The 17,649-nt window shown below is 31.5% G+C and overlaps 4 protein-coding genes and 1 long non-coding RNA gene across 7 annotated transcripts; 4 read left to right on the top strand and 1 right to left on the bottom strand.

Annotated features, from left to right (window-relative positions):
• Positions 1-422: 422 nt before the first annotated feature.
• On the top strand, positions 423-1,574 carry LOC132906361 (18S rRNA aminocarboxypropyltransferase). The gene is made up of 4 exons (XM_060958496.1): positions 423-562; positions 638-807; positions 884-1,271; positions 1,350-1,574. The coding sequence occupies exons 1-4, from the start codon at positions 445-447 to the stop codon at positions 1,502-1,504; spliced, it is 831 nt and encodes a 276-aa protein (XP_060814479.1). The 5' UTR covers positions 423-444; the 3' UTR covers positions 1,505-1,574.
• A 141-nt stretch (positions 1,575-1,715) lies between these two features.
• Positions 1,716-8,191, top strand: LOC132906355 (F-box only protein 32). Its single transcript, XM_060958484.1, has 7 exons — positions 1,716-2,145; positions 4,572-4,618; positions 4,821-4,870; positions 5,295-5,481; positions 5,559-5,734; positions 5,801-6,051; positions 6,184-8,191. The coding sequence occupies exons 1-7, from the start codon at positions 2,024-2,026 to the stop codon at positions 6,380-6,382; spliced, it is 1,032 nt and encodes a 343-aa protein (XP_060814467.1). The 5' UTR covers positions 1,716-2,023; the 3' UTR covers positions 6,383-8,191.
• LOC132906379 (uncharacterized) lies at positions 3,949-5,083 on the bottom strand. The gene is made up of 2 exons (XR_009657975.1): positions 4,664-5,083; positions 3,949-4,081 (listed from the first exon to the last, which is right to left on the bottom strand). It is a non-coding gene; the product is annotated as an uncharacterized LOC132906379 (long non-coding RNA).
• Positions 8,192-8,732: 541 nt separating the features above from the next.
• Positions 8,733-13,534, top strand: LOC132905838 (histone deacetylase HDAC1). The gene is made up of 9 exons (XM_060957522.1): positions 8,733-8,895; positions 9,865-9,977; positions 10,109-10,226; positions 10,320-10,693; positions 10,774-10,921; positions 10,996-11,281; positions 11,368-11,596; positions 11,726-11,816; positions 11,895-13,534. The coding sequence occupies exons 1-9, from the start codon at positions 8,847-8,849 to the stop codon at positions 11,963-11,965; spliced, it is 1,479 nt and encodes a 492-aa protein (XP_060813505.1). The 5' UTR covers positions 8,733-8,846; the 3' UTR covers positions 11,966-13,534.
• A 90-nt stretch (positions 13,535-13,624) lies between these two features.
• On the top strand, positions 13,625-17,585 carry LOC132905831 (putative sodium-coupled neutral amino acid transporter 10). 3 transcript variants are annotated; one of them, XM_060957501.1, is made up of 7 exons: positions 13,627-13,824; positions 14,352-14,524; positions 14,604-14,874; positions 14,942-15,078; positions 15,154-15,381; positions 15,463-15,670; positions 15,793-17,585. In XM_060957501.1, exons 3-7 carry the CDS (start codon positions 14,619-14,621, stop codon positions 17,301-17,303), a joined length of 2,340 nt encoding a protein of 779 aa, XP_060813484.1. In that variant the 5' UTR covers positions 13,627-13,824; positions 14,352-14,524; positions 14,604-14,618; the 3' UTR covers positions 17,304-17,585. The 3 variants fall into 3 exon arrangements, with proteins under 3 accessions (XP_060813482.1, XP_060813484.1, XP_060813483.1); XM_060957500.1 differs by having other exon boundaries at positions 13,663-14,092; XM_060957499.1 differs by having other exon boundaries at positions 13,625-14,524.
• The last annotated feature ends 64 nt before the right edge of the window (positions 17,586-17,649 follow it).

Genomic DNA, 17,649 nt, shown 5'->3' with positions numbered 1-17,649 from the left:
CTAGCTTTTATGCTTTTATTAAATAACAATTGTATTATATATAAATTTAATTTGATATTTATAATAATAAATACTATGTATATTAATATTCGATCGCAACACTGCGTATAAACAGATTGGTACATGAAGTAAGCGATGTTATAAAAGAAATGTATACATGTTAAATAAAACAGCCAGTATTGAGTAAATTATTATGTTATAGCAAGTACTTTCAGATGGTATAATATTTATTGGAATAAAAACAAATTAGTTTGCGCGCATGTGCACATATATTCTCATACATATGTATATGTACATATGTGTATATATAGTTCCTTATAGATGTACGCATTGGGTGACAATAACAAAATAACAAGTAACCTTTGAATTAGGGAGATCAGTTTGACGTGCGTGTACATATATTTACACAATTCATTGTACTAGGAAATATTTGAAGTTTTGTAAATGTCATCTCATGGAAAGAAAAATAGAAAACGAATACTAAGACGACCGCGACATGTTGGGAAAGAAGAAAAATATCGTCAAGAAAGGGATAAGTCGGATAAGGAAGATGAAGTATCAGGTTAGAATAAAGTAGTTTGGTTATATACAGATTCATAAGAAACTCCGAAATAGACTCGACTGTTTTAATGTTCAGAAAAAGAAGAAGAAGAATGGTCCATTCCTTTCCCCGTCGCTATGTGGGATCTCGAACACTGCGACCCTAAAAAGTGTTCCGGTAGAAAATTGGTTAGACATGGCTTAGTAAAAATATTAAGGTTAGGAACTCGATTCTCAGGATTAGTTCTTACTCCAATTGGTGAAAAGGTATAGAAAATATCTTTGTTGCAATATAGAGGATAAATTGATTTCTAATACTCGAAATTGGAATATCATGTTGTAGTGTGTGAGTCCCACAGATCGCGATATCATACAAAATTATGGTTGTGCGGTCGTCGACTGCAGTTGGGCACGTTTGGACGATACTCCATTTAGTAGAATGAGAAGTCCCAATCCTCGTCTTTTACCATTTCTAGTTGCTGCAAATCCGACAAATTATGGCAAATCATGTCAATTAAGTTGTGTAGAAGCTATAGCCGCTACTTTGATTATAACAGGTTTTCCCGAAGAAGCAAACTTTTTTCTTGGAAAATTCTCCTGGGGCCACTCGTTTTTACAATTGAATGGCGAATTATTAAAGAAATATTCGCTTTGTACAAATTCAAAAGAAATTATATCTGTCCAAGAAAAATTTCTCGCAGATGCAAGGGAAGAAAAGTTAAACAGACGAGGTAATTCTTGTAATCTTTTTGATTATTAACCTATCAGTTCTTATTAATGTGTATTTATAATTTGTGTTTATTCAATAGTTGTGTCAGATTTTCCACCAACCGATTCGGAAACGGAAGAGGAAGAAGAAGAGAAAGAAGAAGGAGAAAAAGAAGAGGAAGGGAAAGAAGAATCTGTACCTGTAAATATTATTTCTAAAATAGACGAGCGAGTAAAGGACATGAAAATAGTATAAAAATGACTCAAATACAGTTGTGTATATATATGTATTTTCTTTATATAATAAAAACATATTGGTTATGACACACGTTTGTAAAATTTCACCTTTGCAGATAGCTAACAAAACATAACCAATCGATATATTCCTTGTAACTAATAAAAGTAACCGAGAGAAAGAAAATAAATCGGAATGAATAACGTTTGAATGTCAAGCGCCTTCAAGACAAAATTGCGCATGCGTAACATATCCATTTTAAAATGGCCGAACGTATGGTTCAGAGTTGTTCAGAGTGCACTGGTTTGTCATGTCAGTTGCACAGCTGATGCCAAAGTGACGTCAGTAAAACAAAGCCATGCGCGGTCGATCGCAGCCGCGAAGTAAACCGAGCAGACCGAATTGTCTTGTGAGCAAACATTGAGCGTCCGTGGTCCAGTGAGGTGCGTTCCTTAATATATTTGATCGTTAGTCGAAGGATCGCTCGTTTGCACACGTAAGCAGAGCAAGCATCTCGTGCAATTATATATCTTGCGAACGATGCCATTCATATCGAAGGATTGGCGCAGTCCTGGCGAAGAATGGGTAAAAACTGTCGAAGGTTGGGAAAAGAAGAAAATCCTCGAATGCGCTAACAATAAAACACTTTCTCTTTTACTTCGGTGAGTACTGCCATCACTGATTCTTATCCTTTCCCTTTTGTTTTTTTTTTTTTCATTCTCGCTGAGAATGTATTCTTTCTTTGCAAATAATACCGAAGAAACACAACCAATCGTTTCTATCCGAATCTTCCATCTGTCTCACAGCTGTTACATCGATCGAATGACAGTTCTCAGTTTGTTTACTCTTGAAAACTTGACATACGCTAGTAGCTGTGTGTCTATCGCTAAATAGCCATCAAAATCAAGTTAATGTGAATGGAATTAATAAATAACAGAAAGAGATACCACATGAAAATGGAATTTTTCCATTTTTTAAGAAATGCCTATATATTACACTGAATGCTAGTTATCGCACGCGCTTTTTTAGTTATGGAGTTACAATTCTTAATTTTTAAACATTATTTTATGATACGAATGATTCCTGTTTAATACATATCGTTTTCGATCATCTGCGTATTACATTTTTATCGCGATTCCATTAATTCAATGTTTCATAAGTACCCTTCCTTGACTTGTTAGAGAAGTTTCTATCTTGTCTTATTCATTTTATATCGGTATAAACACAAGCCCAAAAATAGCTTATCCATGTTGTTCTTCGTGCATTCTTGGTTCATTCTAAAACAGCACGATTTTCTTTGCATAAGAAAACGAAACAAATACTTTACAATATATATATATATATATATATATATATATATATATATATATATATATATATAATGCGCGTGCGTGTGTACGTGTGTGTGCCTAACCGTTGTAGTGCATAGTGCACACTCTGAACGTCTTCTCTCTCTGCTTGCCGTATGTACCTATATACTTCGTACGATACGATGATTCTGGACTTGGACGCGTTCTCGCGTTCATACTGGAACTAAGCACTGGTGTCGCGAGACCGTGAAAGCTTATGGCGAAGCGTACAACAAAGAGAGAGAAAGAGAAAGAGAAAGCTGCATCGTGCATAGTCACGCTTTCGCGCGCTTCACAAAAATAGAAAATGATTCCTTTTTCGTATAAAATCTTGGTTTTCTGCCACAAAACATGGTCGTTATCAAATACGTTGCCTTGATAAAGTTTTATGCAGTCCAGTGTAAAGCATAGCAAACTATTATTTGCTTTACGAAATTTGTCGAACGTTGAAACAGTATTTAAGTAGTTATCTTATCCTTGGATAAGAAAATTCCCAAAATAACAGAAAGAAAATCGTGCTGCTGTCGTTCATGCATGTGTTTGAAGTAGGTTATAACCTAGCTAATACGATCTGTATCAATTCTGTAAATCTTTTTCATCACCATGCTGTTCTGATACATTCAATTCGCGACAGTGCAATACTTTCTAACAAACAGCTCGTATTAACAAACAGCACGATGTAAATTATTTTATCTTCGATTTTCCATAGTTTCGTGTATTTTTCATTAGCATATACCTAGTGAAGTATAACAGTTCGTATAATGGGCCATGTATTAAGGCGTGGATTTTTAGAAAGCATTGGAACAGCTACGTAAAGATCGCGAACGCATAAATGTACCTGAGTATGTGTCTAGACAGAATGGTGAGATTCGAAACTTTAGATATTCTTGTACAATGTGCAATGTACAACAAGCAACAGCACAAGTAATACTTATTGTATACAGGCGTAGTACTTAGTTACTACGCGATTCGTTTCACGCGCGAATGGAGCATTACCAACAGTTATATAATGTTACGGATTATTGGCGCGGGGTTTCTCTCCCCGCGACGCATAAGCACATTACTGCAAGGTCTCCCTCGATGATCATGTATCGTCGCGAATCGACAACTGGATCATTTCACCCGTCTCGCTCGTTTCAAGATAAGAACCTATGTATTTATATTACAAATCTTTAAAAGAAAATTTCTTGCTCGAGTTCCAATTGCATCTTTCGCATCAGACCATAGTTTGGGTAAAAAGTTGTTTGTCCTAGGAACAATATAAATCGTTTTTACCGATTTTCATTTTATGATGATCATTATGTATAGATAATTTGTATATCATAACGTTTGAAAATGCATGTTGCGTTTTGATTTGAAAAATCAACCAAATAGAAACAAACACGAGAAAGAAATGAATGAAATAGATTTTGAACGAAGAAAGTCGCATTTTTTCCATAAAAGTCTGATAAATGTATCCGCTAATTTTGCATTTTCTTTTTTTTTTTTTTTTCAGTAGTTAGTATTGAACGAATTTAAAAGATATTTAAATGATAAACGGTATTTTAACACGTATTTTTCTCATCTGTAAAACGACAGATCGTTACAAACTTGTTATGCGTTTGTGCTTACGTGACATGAATACATAAGTATACATACTCAATATACATATATTGAATTCGCGAGAATCGCGTTTACAAATTGTCGAGTAATTTTAGTGTAAGGAGCAGAAGTATATTAATGATTCGTCTTTTTCGCAGCGGCGATAAGGATGTGCTCGACAAAAAGGAGAAGGATAAAAAGAAAGGTGAGTGGAATATTTGTAAAAGCTATCAAAACTATCGATTCGTACCTTTTCGATATGTACATATTCCCTTTTTTAGCGTGTTTCATGCGCTATCAAAAACGGTCGAAAGTAGAACGTTACTCGATTGTCGATTGGAAGGCAAAGTATATGATCGTCCTTTGAATTTTTCTTCGGTTAATTCTTCTTTTTCACGTAATTTTAGAAAACGCCGTCCAGCCGCATTGCCGCATCACGCTGAAATGCACTCGTGAGGTGAGTGACTTGTTCCATCCATGCTTATATTTAACCTTAGCCTCGTGAAAGAGGAGAGAAATGGGATTTGGTCGTTAAGGTTAAGAAAGAAAGAATCGAAGGAAAAGAGGAAAAGGAAGGAAAGGAAAGAAAAAGAGAATGAGGAAGAGAAGAAGAAAAAGAAAGAGGAAGAGAAAAAGAATAAGAGAGAAGAGATATGAAATGAAAGAAAAAAAAAAAAATAAATAAAAGGATAAAGGTAGCAACGAAACGAAAAGAACGGGAAAGTAAAAGAAGAACGATTGTACTCTTCTTCCATTCGATTCCAAACGGTATATTGTTAGGGTTGAATCGCGAGCATGGGCTAGGGTACGCGCACATTTAAATAAGATTAAACGAAGGGAAAAGAAACGATCGCGACTGTGCGTTCTATTTAAATTCGTAGATCGCTGGTTTCAACGGTTTAAGCGATGCGCTGAAAAGCTTGGACTTTTTATCAGCGGTGCACGATTGCCGACGTTTTAATTACATCGTGCAACTTTTGGATCTTCTGGTCAGTCACAGGATGGGCGGTCTTAGTGGATGCGCTCAACGAGTTCTCTTCAATATGTTGGAAGAAGTCGCATTGGAAGGTAAAGATTTAAGCTACTAAATTGATCGCAATCACATCAACTCTCTTATACCTCTGTTATTACGATATGTTCGGCAGTATCATTATCGCAGCAACAAACCGGAAAACTTCGTCGGTTGATCGAAAGAGTTCGGGCTTTCAGCGCGGGTTGTTGTTGGGGCGGTAGACCTTTGGGTTCTGTAGTTTTATGGGAGAAACACAAAGCCGCTCTAGAAAGAATATTGCAAATTGCTTCGTCCATCACTATAACTCAGGTAGAAAAGCGTAACTAAGGCAAAGAGAGACGAGACGTTCGTTTGATCATTATTACTGTTCCTTAGCCGGACGAGGAACAGCAACCGCAATGGTCGGATTTGCCAGCGGAATGCCGCCGGGAGGTTCTCCTTCGACTCAGTGATCCACGAGACATTGAAGCGTCCTCGGAGGCTTGCGAACATCTAGCTGTTCTAGCACAGGAACAGAGAATCTGGCGGGAGCTTGCCCAGTATCACTTCACGCCTCAACAAATAGCCTCCACTAGACAACATAATCCTGGAAAAGACTGGAAGACTATTTTTACTATCGCACGAAGGTACATCGTACATATAGATATTATTACATTTCTTAAATAATACGAATATTCATTTGGTATTCTTACGCTTAATCCATTACCTCCTATGTCTTGCTGTTCGCAAAATCAATGGACTTATTATGTGATTTATAGGTCGTTTGGTCTGCGAGAAGAATATGCAGAGATAATACAGTTGTGCCGTAATTGCCGCTGCCTGTTTTGGAGGTCGCTCGGACATCCCTGTATCGCCGATCAGGATCCAGCCTTTCAGGAGAAACTAGCGGATGTCGATCGAGCATCTCTTCATGTTCCGATTCCTCCGCAGACCTTTCTCAAATTCTTTTCCCTATGAAACAAACAGGCAGATAGAGAAAAGGAAACAAGGGATCTACGCATCTATTTTTCTAGCCTTCTTTGGCAAAGGAATAAACGATCAGAAAGGTATACGCGCATTGCGTAACAACCTTCGATGCCCTTCGTTTTCTTATTTTCGCCTTGTCTTGTCCCCGATGAATGCGTTCGAAAATGCGTTGCTTAAATCCCCCGATCACCAACCCCTAAATTTTCGACTCTTTTCAATCTCGATGGCTCCGACTTACTCCGATCAGTTCTTTCGAAGACATCGACATAATAACAATAGTAATAATAATAAGAAGAAAGAGAAAATATCGTGACCATCTCGTTCTCTCTTTGATATCTCATATCGTTACCTAACGAATGTTATTATATGCTTTTCAATTTTTCCGACGCCAAACAAAATGAACGAAGTGTAATAACATGGCACAAATTCGTGTGTATCGTGAATCGTAGAATTAGCTGTGTGTGTTCGTTCTTTATCTACTTGTAATCGTACAACAATATGACACTCACTACCCTTCTCAAAATGGAAAAAACTTTTTCATTCGACTTTTAAAGAAAAGTTGAAGCAAAATAAAAATTTTGTGTCAACTTTATTTTGAGTCAACGAATATTTTGTGTTTATCCATCGAAGCGTTTTTACATAAATTACGTTGATTAAGTGTAACGAACATTGATCTTATTGCAAAATTTCTGTGGAAGACATATAATCATCAGCGATGATACTACATACTTATTCAAACGTTACTTATTGAGAACGTATTTATGATATATGTATGTGTGGAATTTATTTTGGAACGTTATTGTTTATTGCAACGAAGTTAAATACGTTACAGTTCCCGATAGTTTTATCGATATTTCTATCATCCATTTAAATCAATATTTATTTTTTAATTACTTTTGTAATATTACTTATTACCAATTTTGCGTCTGTTTTGTACACTTACATATTTTATATAGCTTTTTTTCTTTTGTATATCAGCATCATCGTCATCACAATCGTCATAACCATCGTAGAATAAAGAAATGTCAAATTATTTTATACATAATGTCGTCCCTTGACGCTAACTCTCAGTGGAAAATATTAATCTTTACATTTGTTACTTTCTGCGAACATTTCTTTTATATGGGTTGCTTTAATATAATAGGTTTTATTCTTAAAATGAAATATAATAATAGAGATACGTTGTAAAATTATCTTGAATTGATACTTTTTTCCCTCTTGAAGAAAGGAGAAGGGGTCTATATGCTCGTTGTAACGAATACAAATATTTCCATTAGTTACAATTAGTATGCATTTATTACACACATGTTCATTTAACTGTAATATTGCCGAATGTTCATGCGTTTCACGACTATATAGATATTAAAATTGATTAAGCGATTCATTTGGAATGCTGAAATCTATACTGCCAAAATCAATACTGCTGCATTTATCCATATCAATGCATTTCTTGGTACAGTTTCCTTAAGTACTATATACACAATTAATTTCTTTTTTGATATGTTACTTCTCTTTACTTAATACAATTGCATTGCAATCAATCAATGTATGTATGTATATCTTCCCGAAGTAGTTGTATCGTAAAATATGTATACATTCTTTGACAAGTAAGAATACTAAAAATACAGCATGAAAGCTGTGCTTATCAATCCAATATTTTAGCAAATTGTTGTTATAACTTTTAAAATTTTCTTTATCGATTTCTGTAATTTTTTTTATACCGACATAACATTTTTTTTACATAAAGGATGTAAAGCAATGTTGTGCCAGATGCTCCAAAATAAAAAATTTATTTCTGTATATATATGTGTTAAATTTGTTTATATACGAATGTGCATACATATGTACGTTCATGTCGCGTATATATATAAAATATATTTAATTATAAATATAGATAAAAAATTTGATATTTCATTTCTTCTTAAATTTATTTTATTAATTATATAAGTAAATTGTAAGAAAAGTAATTATAATCTACTTCGTGATGCTGCTCCTTTTTCCTAAAATAAAATAAAGAAGTCCTAGAGTTATACATATAATTACTAGCATTTCAATATACGACACTTAAGTTTCACATGTTATAATTATATATAGACAAACATATGAATCTTATTTACATATGCGTATATACGCAGTGGCGATTTTTCATTTTTGTTATATTGGTAGAAGTGTAAGTATATGAACTTAGTCATTTAGTGAACTGAATTTTAATAATTCTAGAATAATTTAAACAACAATGTATCTAATCTCAACTTCATTCGTTTTATGGTTAAGTTAATTTTTTTATGAAAACGCCACCTATACAACAAATTTAAAAGCTAACTACAGAATATTGCGCACGCGTAGTTCAGAGGTTTAGTGACGCTGTGTCCTGTCTGTGGGTATCGCGACGCTCCGCGCTTTACGTTTAATTCATATCAGGTATTTTACAATTAAGGAGAAAAAATCGGTCAAAATGACAACGTTGCCACATAGCAAGAAGCGTGTCTGCTATTACTATGATAGTGAGTAAAAAAATTAAAAAATTTTGATATACTTAGTATCCCGCGAAAATATTGTACATGCATAGAGAAATTGTCAAAATGTGTTTGTGCTATCCGCGCTTGTATCGTCTATCATGCATTTATTTCACATTTACTTACTTTTTCTAATACGCTCTTCATTTTAACATATTTATTTAATCATTAAGAAACGTATTTCTTATACAATGTTCGCTTTTTGTTATCTTTCCTGCGATTGGTTGCACGGTTTCAGACGCGTTAAGGCGAAAGATTCATGGCTATCACTCCATGTCACCTTACTCCAACCAAGAAAGAGCGTCCGCTTTTCACGATTAGTACAACCATTCAATTATCATTTGATAATAAACTTTCATGTTATATTGTACATATATATATTTTTATTTTCTTTTTCTCTTTTTAGTTTTTTTTTTAATATTAACGTTTCATTTCAATAACAGACATTTAATAACATATTAATTTAATAATATATAGGTAATATAAGAGGTTAATAATTATAAATATTATTAATATCATAATTATCTTTTATATCTATATATTGGTTATATCCTCTATATTTATTTCACATATTATTGTTAATATTTTTTACGTGAGAATGTTAATTTTCCAAAGAAACATTAATTGAAGGTTATAATTTAAGAATATTTCGAAAAAATATTAGCACTTTTGCAGTCGTATAAAATTATAGACCTGCTTAATACTTTTACTAAATTTGAAGAAGATAATACAGTTTGAGTCGAGTAGGTAAACGGTAATACCTTCTCTGTGCAAATTACGCGAAAGATTCTCAAGCGTACCTCGGTTGCCTGTATCAGAGGAAACGATATATATGTATGCACATGTAAAATCAAAATTATCTTAAGTTAATAAAATTGTTGTAAATATTTAACATAATTCTTTTCCTGAAACTTATATCAAACAATGAAATAAATAAAGAAGTAAATTATATTTTAGGTGATATTGGAAATTATTATTATGGACAAGGACATCCTATGAAGCCGCATCGTATAAGGATGACACATAATTTACTTTTGAATTATGGTCTTTATAGGAAGATGGAAATATATGTAAGAATTATTCATTGAATGATATTCTTTTGTTTATAATTTTTAGTATTTATATATTTGCTAATTTATAAAAAATTTTCTTTACCATTTCTTTTCTATTTCTTTAATTTTATTCTCCTTCTCTTGTTTAGCGTCCACATAAAGCTACAGCAGATGAAATGACAAAATTCCATAGCGATGACTATATTAGATTTTTGAGATCCATAAGACCTGATAACATGTCAGAGTATAACAAACAAATGCAACGATGTAAGATTATAGATCTAATATTTATACGTTCAATGAATATATGAATTATGTTTGATAATTGTGATTATATTTAATATTTCCTTTTTCCTTTAGTTAATGTAGGAGAAGATTGTCCTGTCTTTGACGGTTTGTATGAATTTTGTCAATTATCAGCTGGAGGTTCTGTAGCTGCTGCTGTGAAACTTAACAAACAGGCCTCAGAAATTTGCATAAATTGGGGTGGTGGTTTGCATCATGCCAAAAAAAGTGAAGCATCTGGATTTTGCTATGTAAATGACATTGTATTAGGAATACTGGAATTGCTCAAATATCATCAAAGAGTATTATATATTGATATTGATGTTCATCATGGAGATGGTGTAGAAGAAGCTTTTTATACCACCGATAGAGTTATGACTGTTTCTTTTCATAAATACGGTGAATATTTTCCTGGTACTGGTGATCTACGCGATATTGGTGCTGGAAAGGTAAAAACTTCGTTAACAGTATACATTTAGTATGTTCCTATTTTTAAATTTTATATTAACTTGAAACCTTGTTTTTACAGGGAAAGTATTATGCAGTCAATATACCACTAAGAGATGGCATGGATGATGAAAGCTATGAGTCAATATTTGTACCTATTATTTCTAAAGTGATGGAAACTTTCCAGCCTTCTGCTGTGGTCCTGCAATGTGGTGCTGATTCATTAACTGGTATACATAAATATCGTTTAGTAAAATCAAATGAAAGAAATAAAATAAGAATTAAATTGATATATGTTATTTAGGAGATCGGTTAGGCTGTTTCAATTTAACAGTGAGGGGTCATGGGAAGTGCGTTGAATTTGTAAAAAAATATAATCTACCCTTTTTAATGGTTGGTGGTGGTGGATATACAATCAGAAATGTATCTAGATGCTGGACATACGAAACTTCAGTTGCCCTTGGTTCTGAAATTGCAAATGAGTTACCCTACAATGATTATTTTGAATATTTTGGTCCTGATTTTAAGCTCCACATAAGTCCTTCAAACATGGCAAATCAAAATACTCCTGAATATCTGGAGAAAATTAAGTATGTTTTATCTCAAGGATAATAATTAACCACTTCTTTTCCTTTTTGTATTGTAATTAATTCCACATATTCTATATTTTTTACAGAACCAGACTATTTGAAAATTTAAGAATGTTGCCACATGCCCCAGGTGTGCAAGTTCAACCAATTCCAGAAGATGGTGCAGTTATTGAAGATTCAGAGGCTGAGGAAAAGGTTAATCCAGATGAAAGATTACCACAACGAGATTTAGATAAAAGAATACAACACGAAAATGAATATAGCGACAGTGAGGATGAAGGTGAAGGGGGACGAAGAGATAATAGGTCATTTAAGGTAACATCCATTATTATTCATAAATATACATATTTTATTATTTCACATTTTCGTTTCACCCCTCAGGTGTAATGTTTCATTTGTGTTAAATATTTTTGTATTTAAGTCATAATTCTTTTTATTTAATAGGGTTCTAGAAAACGACCACGTCTAGAAAAAGGACAAGAAGGTATAGAAAGTGAACTAAAAAAAGAAGAAGATATAAAATCGGAACCCAAAGGTATGTAATTTTAATCTTTGTATATTTTTAATGTACTTTTGTTTCTACTTTTATTATAATGAAAAAAATATTTTATAGAAAACGAAAAAGATGAAAAAACGAATGTTACAAATGAGGAAACGAAGAAAGATGGTGGGTCGAATCCCTGATAAATGGTATTTGTTTCCGAAAAGAAATTGAAAAAAAGTTCTTATTTAAATTAACTATAAATCAGTATAGATAAATTAAATGAACAAATATGTAGTGCATAATTGATGCCTGTTGCCTCGAACTGAACATACCATTGTAAACAATGATTTCCTTTATTGTTTGATTCAAAACCATATAAATACTTCAATAGGATATATATATATACACACACACATATATATACACATACATGTATCTTTATTAAATTCGAGGCAAGAGACATTATTATCACTTATATACATCTACGAGCATACAATTGACACTATAAACGCTCAGTAATTTCAGTTGTTATCTCATTAAATTTATAAACATTAACCGAAATTCTCAAAGTTATAAGCCATTAAACAATCACTCCTGGAAATATTTTTTAAATCGTGCGATGAACGATATCTTGAGTAATCGGTCAATCTTATGATCTGATTAAAGCCTTGATGTTCACTTATTGTTAGAATCAATACATGTAACTAGTCAAATAAGACAAATGGATATCTTAAATGTACAAAGAAAATTAAATTTTTTATAAAAGTTGAAATTTTCACTAAGATCAGAAGATATAGGCAGCTTATCAAGATATCTAATTTTTGTAATTGACACACTTCGATAAATTGAAAGTTTAAAAGTATGCAAATCACCATAATATGTTTTGGATGAATACGTTTCTTTGTCTTCTTATCCATTGCTCACAGCATGATTATCATTAAATAATTTAATGTGTGATTTTTACAATTGAAAGGGAATGAGATTGTGTACAACGGGCTAGTATTATGGACTAACAAATTTTTTACTTCCTATTCTCTCTTGTACATACAAATCCGATTTAAACAATGTCCTACATGCAATACTATACATATAATAATGACATAATGATATTCCTTTTGATATGTAAAATATTTTATTTTATATGTGAAAAATTAAAGTCAGCGAAAAAGAAAGTATGAAAAGAATAGAACAGTCAATAAACGTATTGAATTTCAGCAGAATTGTAGAATCTTAAATTAAGAAGAGATAATACTAAAAATTAAACATTTGTGACTAAATCGACTTCTATCTTTATGTCGAGGCTGCAAAAGCACTCTCGTTCAAAGGAAAAAGATAGAAAAAGAAGAGAAGCGTCGTATTAACGTAAATAATAAAATTATTACCTTTCAACCATGTTGATTTCACATTTGCACAAGAGTATAAATGCATTAATTTTGTATACATAAACTTCTTTACGACTCGAAAATTCTTGCGAAGTTGGATTAGATTCGACTAGTTGCATGATGTCAGATAAATGATTAAAAAAGAAATAAGTCGATTTATCTAGTTGTAATTAAATACTTTTATTGTAATTAAACACATACCTTTATTGTAATTAATTATTTACAACACAAAGATAAATCCGATATAATTTCGTACATCTAAGTCGATTAATTAAGATAGATCAAGTATAATTAAGTATATATGTATAAAGTTACATGCTATATACTATATCAGAATACGAATAACAAATGTTTTTAAATATTTATAATAAAAAATAAAGAAATCTATTATGCGTATTGCTGAAATTACTTTTCCGTATGATAGACACAGATTAATAGAATATGCTTAATAGAATTTGTCGAGTCAAAATGGTGGTAGTTTTGAGTGGTCAACAGAACGCTCGGTGGTATTTTCTAACTGTCACTATAAAAAATTGTGTTTTATCAAAAGCGTGACCTTTGTATCACGATTTTGATACGTCCAACATGATAATAAATTACATTATTTATTTTACATGTAATACTGTTGGTTATATATTGCTGGTTAACGGAATGATAAATCTAACCTCATAATCAGGGTATTTTATATTTTAAAAGTATTTAAAAAGAATGCGTGAATAATTATTATTTATACGCATTATAGAGTCTTTGAATATCCATTAAATATTATAACATTTCTATTTGCTGAAAATATTGATTTGAAAAAGAAAAGTTTAGTGCTAGAGAAAACATAGATTCTGACTAAGGATATAGAAACTGCGTGGGTTTACTAAAAAATATATAAAAACCACCAAAATGATTTCTCAAATGCCACATGTTATGACTCTTGCAAACAGCATCATTGGAGTAAGCGTTCTTGCAATGCCATTTTGTTTCAAGCAATGCGGTATTGTTTTAGCTATTGTAGTCTTGATATTGAGTAGTACTTTGTCTAGACTTGCTTGTCATTTTCTTATTAAATCAGCTGTGATGTCTAGAAGACGAAATTTTGAACTTTTGGCTTTCCATGCGTTTGGTCATATGGGCAAATTTTTAGTGGAATTATTTATCATTGGTTTTCTTGTGGGAACATGTATTGCTTTCTTTGTTATTATGGGTGATTTAGGACCACAAATTGTGAGAAAAGTAATAGATAAGAAACCAGAGGATATTAGGACCAGTTTACTTATAACAACAAGCATTTTCATAGTTTTACCCTTGGGATTGCTTAGGAATATTGACAGTTTGTCTACTCTTTGTACTGCTACCATTATCTTTTATCTTTGTCTTGTATTAAAGGTGAATAATTTGCAATTGACATTATTTGTTATAAAAACAATTTAGTGTTAATTTATTATATTTTTTATCTTTTTCATAGATAATAACAGAATCTATGCAGCATATTTTTGCTGGAGATTGGTATGAACATGTATATTATTGGAGACCATCTGGTATACTCCAATGCATACCTATCTTTTCTATGGCTTTATTTTGTCAAACCCAACTATTTGAAATCTATGAAACTATACCAAATGTATCTTTAGAAAAAATGAATGAAGTTGTACGAGGTGCATTAAATATATGTACTATTGTATATCTTTGTGTTGGATTCTTTGGTTATATTGCATTTTGCACACAGCCATTTACAGGTATTTGTTGTTTTAAATTAAACATCCTTTCCTCATACATCTTACTTATCCATTATTAAATTTACAGGCAATATATTAATGAGCTTTGAACCCAGTTTGTCATCTGAAATGATTAAAATGGGATTTGTGTTTTCAATTGCATTTAGTTTTCCTCTAGTCATATTTCCATGCCGTGCAAGTCTAAACTCTCTCTTATTTCGCAGGGTTTGTATTAATTATAGCAGCATATTATAATAATGAGATAATAAATTTAAATGTTTCATATATAACTTCTTACAGGTGTATGCTCATGAACCCTCTATAAATTATTTGCCAGAAACAAGATTTAGATGTCTTACTATCATAATTGTAGCTGTTTCTCTAATAACTGGCATTCTAATACCAAATATTGAATTTGTTCTTGGTTTAGTAGGATCTACCATTGGTGTAATGATTTGCTTGATATTTCCAGCAATATTCTTCATATCTATTAGTAGCAAACATACTAATGAGAGATTATTAGCTCAAGTGAGATGATTAAGCAAATACAAAAATTATATTATTTTCTAATTATTTCTCTTTGATATTTCCTTGTCAATATATTTCTAGGTAATCATGTTTGTTGGTATCTGTATTATGATTCTGAGCACATATGCAAATTTGTATGCATTAGAAGAATCTACTAATATAAAGATATTAACACCAACAAACAATCCTGCTAATCAAATAAATAGTATACCATTAAACTTAAATAAGGATAATATTAATGCAATAGCAAATGTTCCTAATAATCCTGAAATTCTTCCAAATATTAAGGGTACTATATAGTTATTATTAGTTTAAAATTGAAATATATAGTGATATCAGTAACAATAGTAACGGCAGTAATGATAGTAGTAGCAATAATATTGTAATAATAATTACATCAATAATTTTCAGAGGAAATGAGTCAGTTATCAGGCTTAAATGTTCCTGAGAATTCTTTAAAAGTGCAAGTAAATGATATGCGACAAGAACCGCCAATACCAGTTGAACGTATTGTTATTACAGAAAAGTCAATAGTAGAAACACAAAAGTCTATTGACAATATATTAGTTACTTTTGCTCCAGTTATTAAAAAAATAGTTGATCAAATAAAAACGGTAGATACAGATTTTCATAAAGAATCAAACAATTTAGTGAAGAATGATATTATAATAACAACAGAAGTTGCCACTGAAGATAAGGAAGAAATTAATCTTATGAAGAAGAAAGAAAGTTTTATAGATAAAAGAAAACAGTATAATCTTATAAATTCTGACGCAATTAAAAAAGAAGATTCAGAACTAGCTGCTTATGCAGAGGCTGCCAATATGTTAGTTGCAGAAAAACATGAAAAACTTAGAAAAACTTTAGAAAAACACAAACAAGAACAACTGCAAATGATGGAAGAACAGAAAGAAATATTAAAAGATCTTAAAGAACAAAAACAAGAAATTGAGAGGCAGAGGCAAAAAGATACAGAGGAACATAAAAAAGGCAAAAATGATTTAAAGGTTCTTAGTGGAAAATCTGTCATACAAGCAAAAATGAATTCTACAATCATAAGTAATAGTAACGAAAATGAATCCTTCAAAAACCAAAGGGAAAATATCAATGACAAAACTTTTAAGTCAGCTCTTTCTAACAATGAAAACATGAATAAAAGGCAAAATATTCAATTGGATACATACCAAATGCTATTTGAGAACAAGTTAAATAATAAAAAGCTTAAGGAAGTAGAAGTGAGTCCTAATAATTCAGAAAAATTACTTAAAGGACCTATCTTGAATGCTTTGACAAAACGAGTATTACAAAGATCTATTTCCACTGATGACTTAAGACTAAACAATAGTGAAACTGACTATAATAAAAATAATTTTAGCAATATAATTTCTAATTTACAAGGAAAGTTAAATTTAAAGTTAGAAAAATTACAGCATCAATATTCCTTACCAATCGCATTAAAAATGCGAAACCAAACAAATATAGAGAATTCGTTAGAAGAACATAAGTCCGAGGGAACCGTTCAACTAATTCGTAGAGATATTTTAGAGAATCATGAACGTGAAAAGCGAGAAATTAATATAAGAATAGAAGAAACTAATACCAAAGTCACAAGTGATATCTCAAATAAATCTGAACATCTAATAAAAAATTTCACCACTAAGGATAATCGCGAAGAATGTTTTAAAGGAAATGAAAAAGTTGAAAGAAATTTAATAAATAAATTAAAGAACAAAACAAACCAGAACTCTTCCGAAAATGATATAGCTGAAACATCATTGATTAAAACTAATATGTATTTGTCAGAACAAGGATTTGGAAACGCAGTTTCAATCGATTCGAACATTCCTGTAAGAGGAGAATATGTTAAATTGAAACAGAGGGATTTAAAATTCGTGAATATCGGTGAAGATTATAATATCTAAATTTTTGGAGACCTGATTAGATATAATTCGTATGATATAAAGTATGCAGCAGAATTTAATTTTTTAAATACTAATTAGCAGTTAGTATAATCTTACTTTGTTATTGTTCCATTTTGTTCTATTCATAAAGTACATATTCAAAACAGATGAAACGGATAATTTCAATATTGCTAAATGTTATTTATATTATATAGCCACATTGCATATTGTACATTGTACATATCATTATTCTCCTATGTAATCAGTGAATAATTGAAATTATAAATATATTTTTACATTGAATCACGTGATATTTTCCACTTATATTAACATTAATTACTTCCATTGCCAGAAATATTATAAATAT

The sequence above is a fragment of the Bombus pascuorum genome, chromosome 4 (assembly GCF_905332965.1).
Source record: "Bombus pascuorum chromosome 4, iyBomPasc1.1, whole genome shotgun sequence".
In the NCBI taxonomy this organism is placed as follows: domain Eukaryota; kingdom Metazoa; phylum Arthropoda; class Insecta; order Hymenoptera; family Apidae; genus Bombus; species Bombus pascuorum.
The sequence above is the reverse complement of the archived record's forward strand: the minus strand, read 5'-3'. Positions and strand labels throughout refer to the sequence as shown.

Excerpts from the sequence above, each read along its gene's own strand:
- LOC132906361 (XM_060958496.1), top strand. The coding sequence starts at position 445 with ATGTCATCTCATGGAAAGAAAAATAGAAAACGAATACTAAGACGACCG. Across the intron at positions 808-883 it reads TTACTCCAATTGGTGAAAAG|TGTGTGAGTCCCACAGATCG; the intron begins GTATAGAAAATA and ends ATCATGTTGTAG. Across the intron at positions 1,272-1,349 it reads AGAAAAGTTAAACAGACGAG|TTGTGTCAGATTTTCCACCA; the intron begins GTAATTCTTGTA and ends TTTATTCAATAG.
- LOC132906355 (XM_060958484.1), top strand. The coding sequence starts at position 2,024 with ATGCCATTCATATCGAAGGATTGGCGCAGTCCTGGCGAAGAATGGGTA. Across the intron at positions 4,619-4,820 it reads GGAGAAGGATAAAAAGAAAG|AAAACGCCGTCCAGCCGCAT; the intron begins GTGAGTGGAATA and ends ACGTAATTTTAG. Across the intron at positions 5,482-5,558 it reads GGAAGAAGTCGCATTGGAAG|TATCATTATCGCAGCAACAA; the intron begins GTAAAGATTTAA and ends TATGTTCGGCAG.
- LOC132905838 (XM_060957522.1), top strand. The coding sequence starts at position 8,847 with ATGACAACGTTGCCACATAGCAAGAAGCGTGTCTGCTATTACTATGAT. Across the intron at positions 9,978-10,108 it reads ATAGGAAGATGGAAATATAT|CGTCCACATAAAGCTACAGC; the intron begins GTAAGAATTATT and ends TCTCTTGTTTAG. Across the intron at positions 10,922-10,995 it reads TGGTGCTGATTCATTAACTG|GAGATCGGTTAGGCTGTTTC; the intron begins GTATACATAAAT and ends TATGTTATTTAG.
- LOC132905831 (XM_060957499.1), top strand. The coding sequence starts at position 14,042 with ATGATTTCTCAAATGCCACATGTTATGACTCTTGCAAACAGCATCATT. Across the intron at positions 14,525-14,603 it reads ATCTTTGTCTTGTATTAAAG|ATAATAACAGAATCTATGCA; the intron begins GTGAATAATTTG and ends TCTTTTTCATAG. Across the intron at positions 15,079-15,153 it reads ACTCTCTCTTATTTCGCAGG|GTGTATGCTCATGAACCCTC; the intron begins GTTTGTATTAAT and ends AACTTCTTACAG.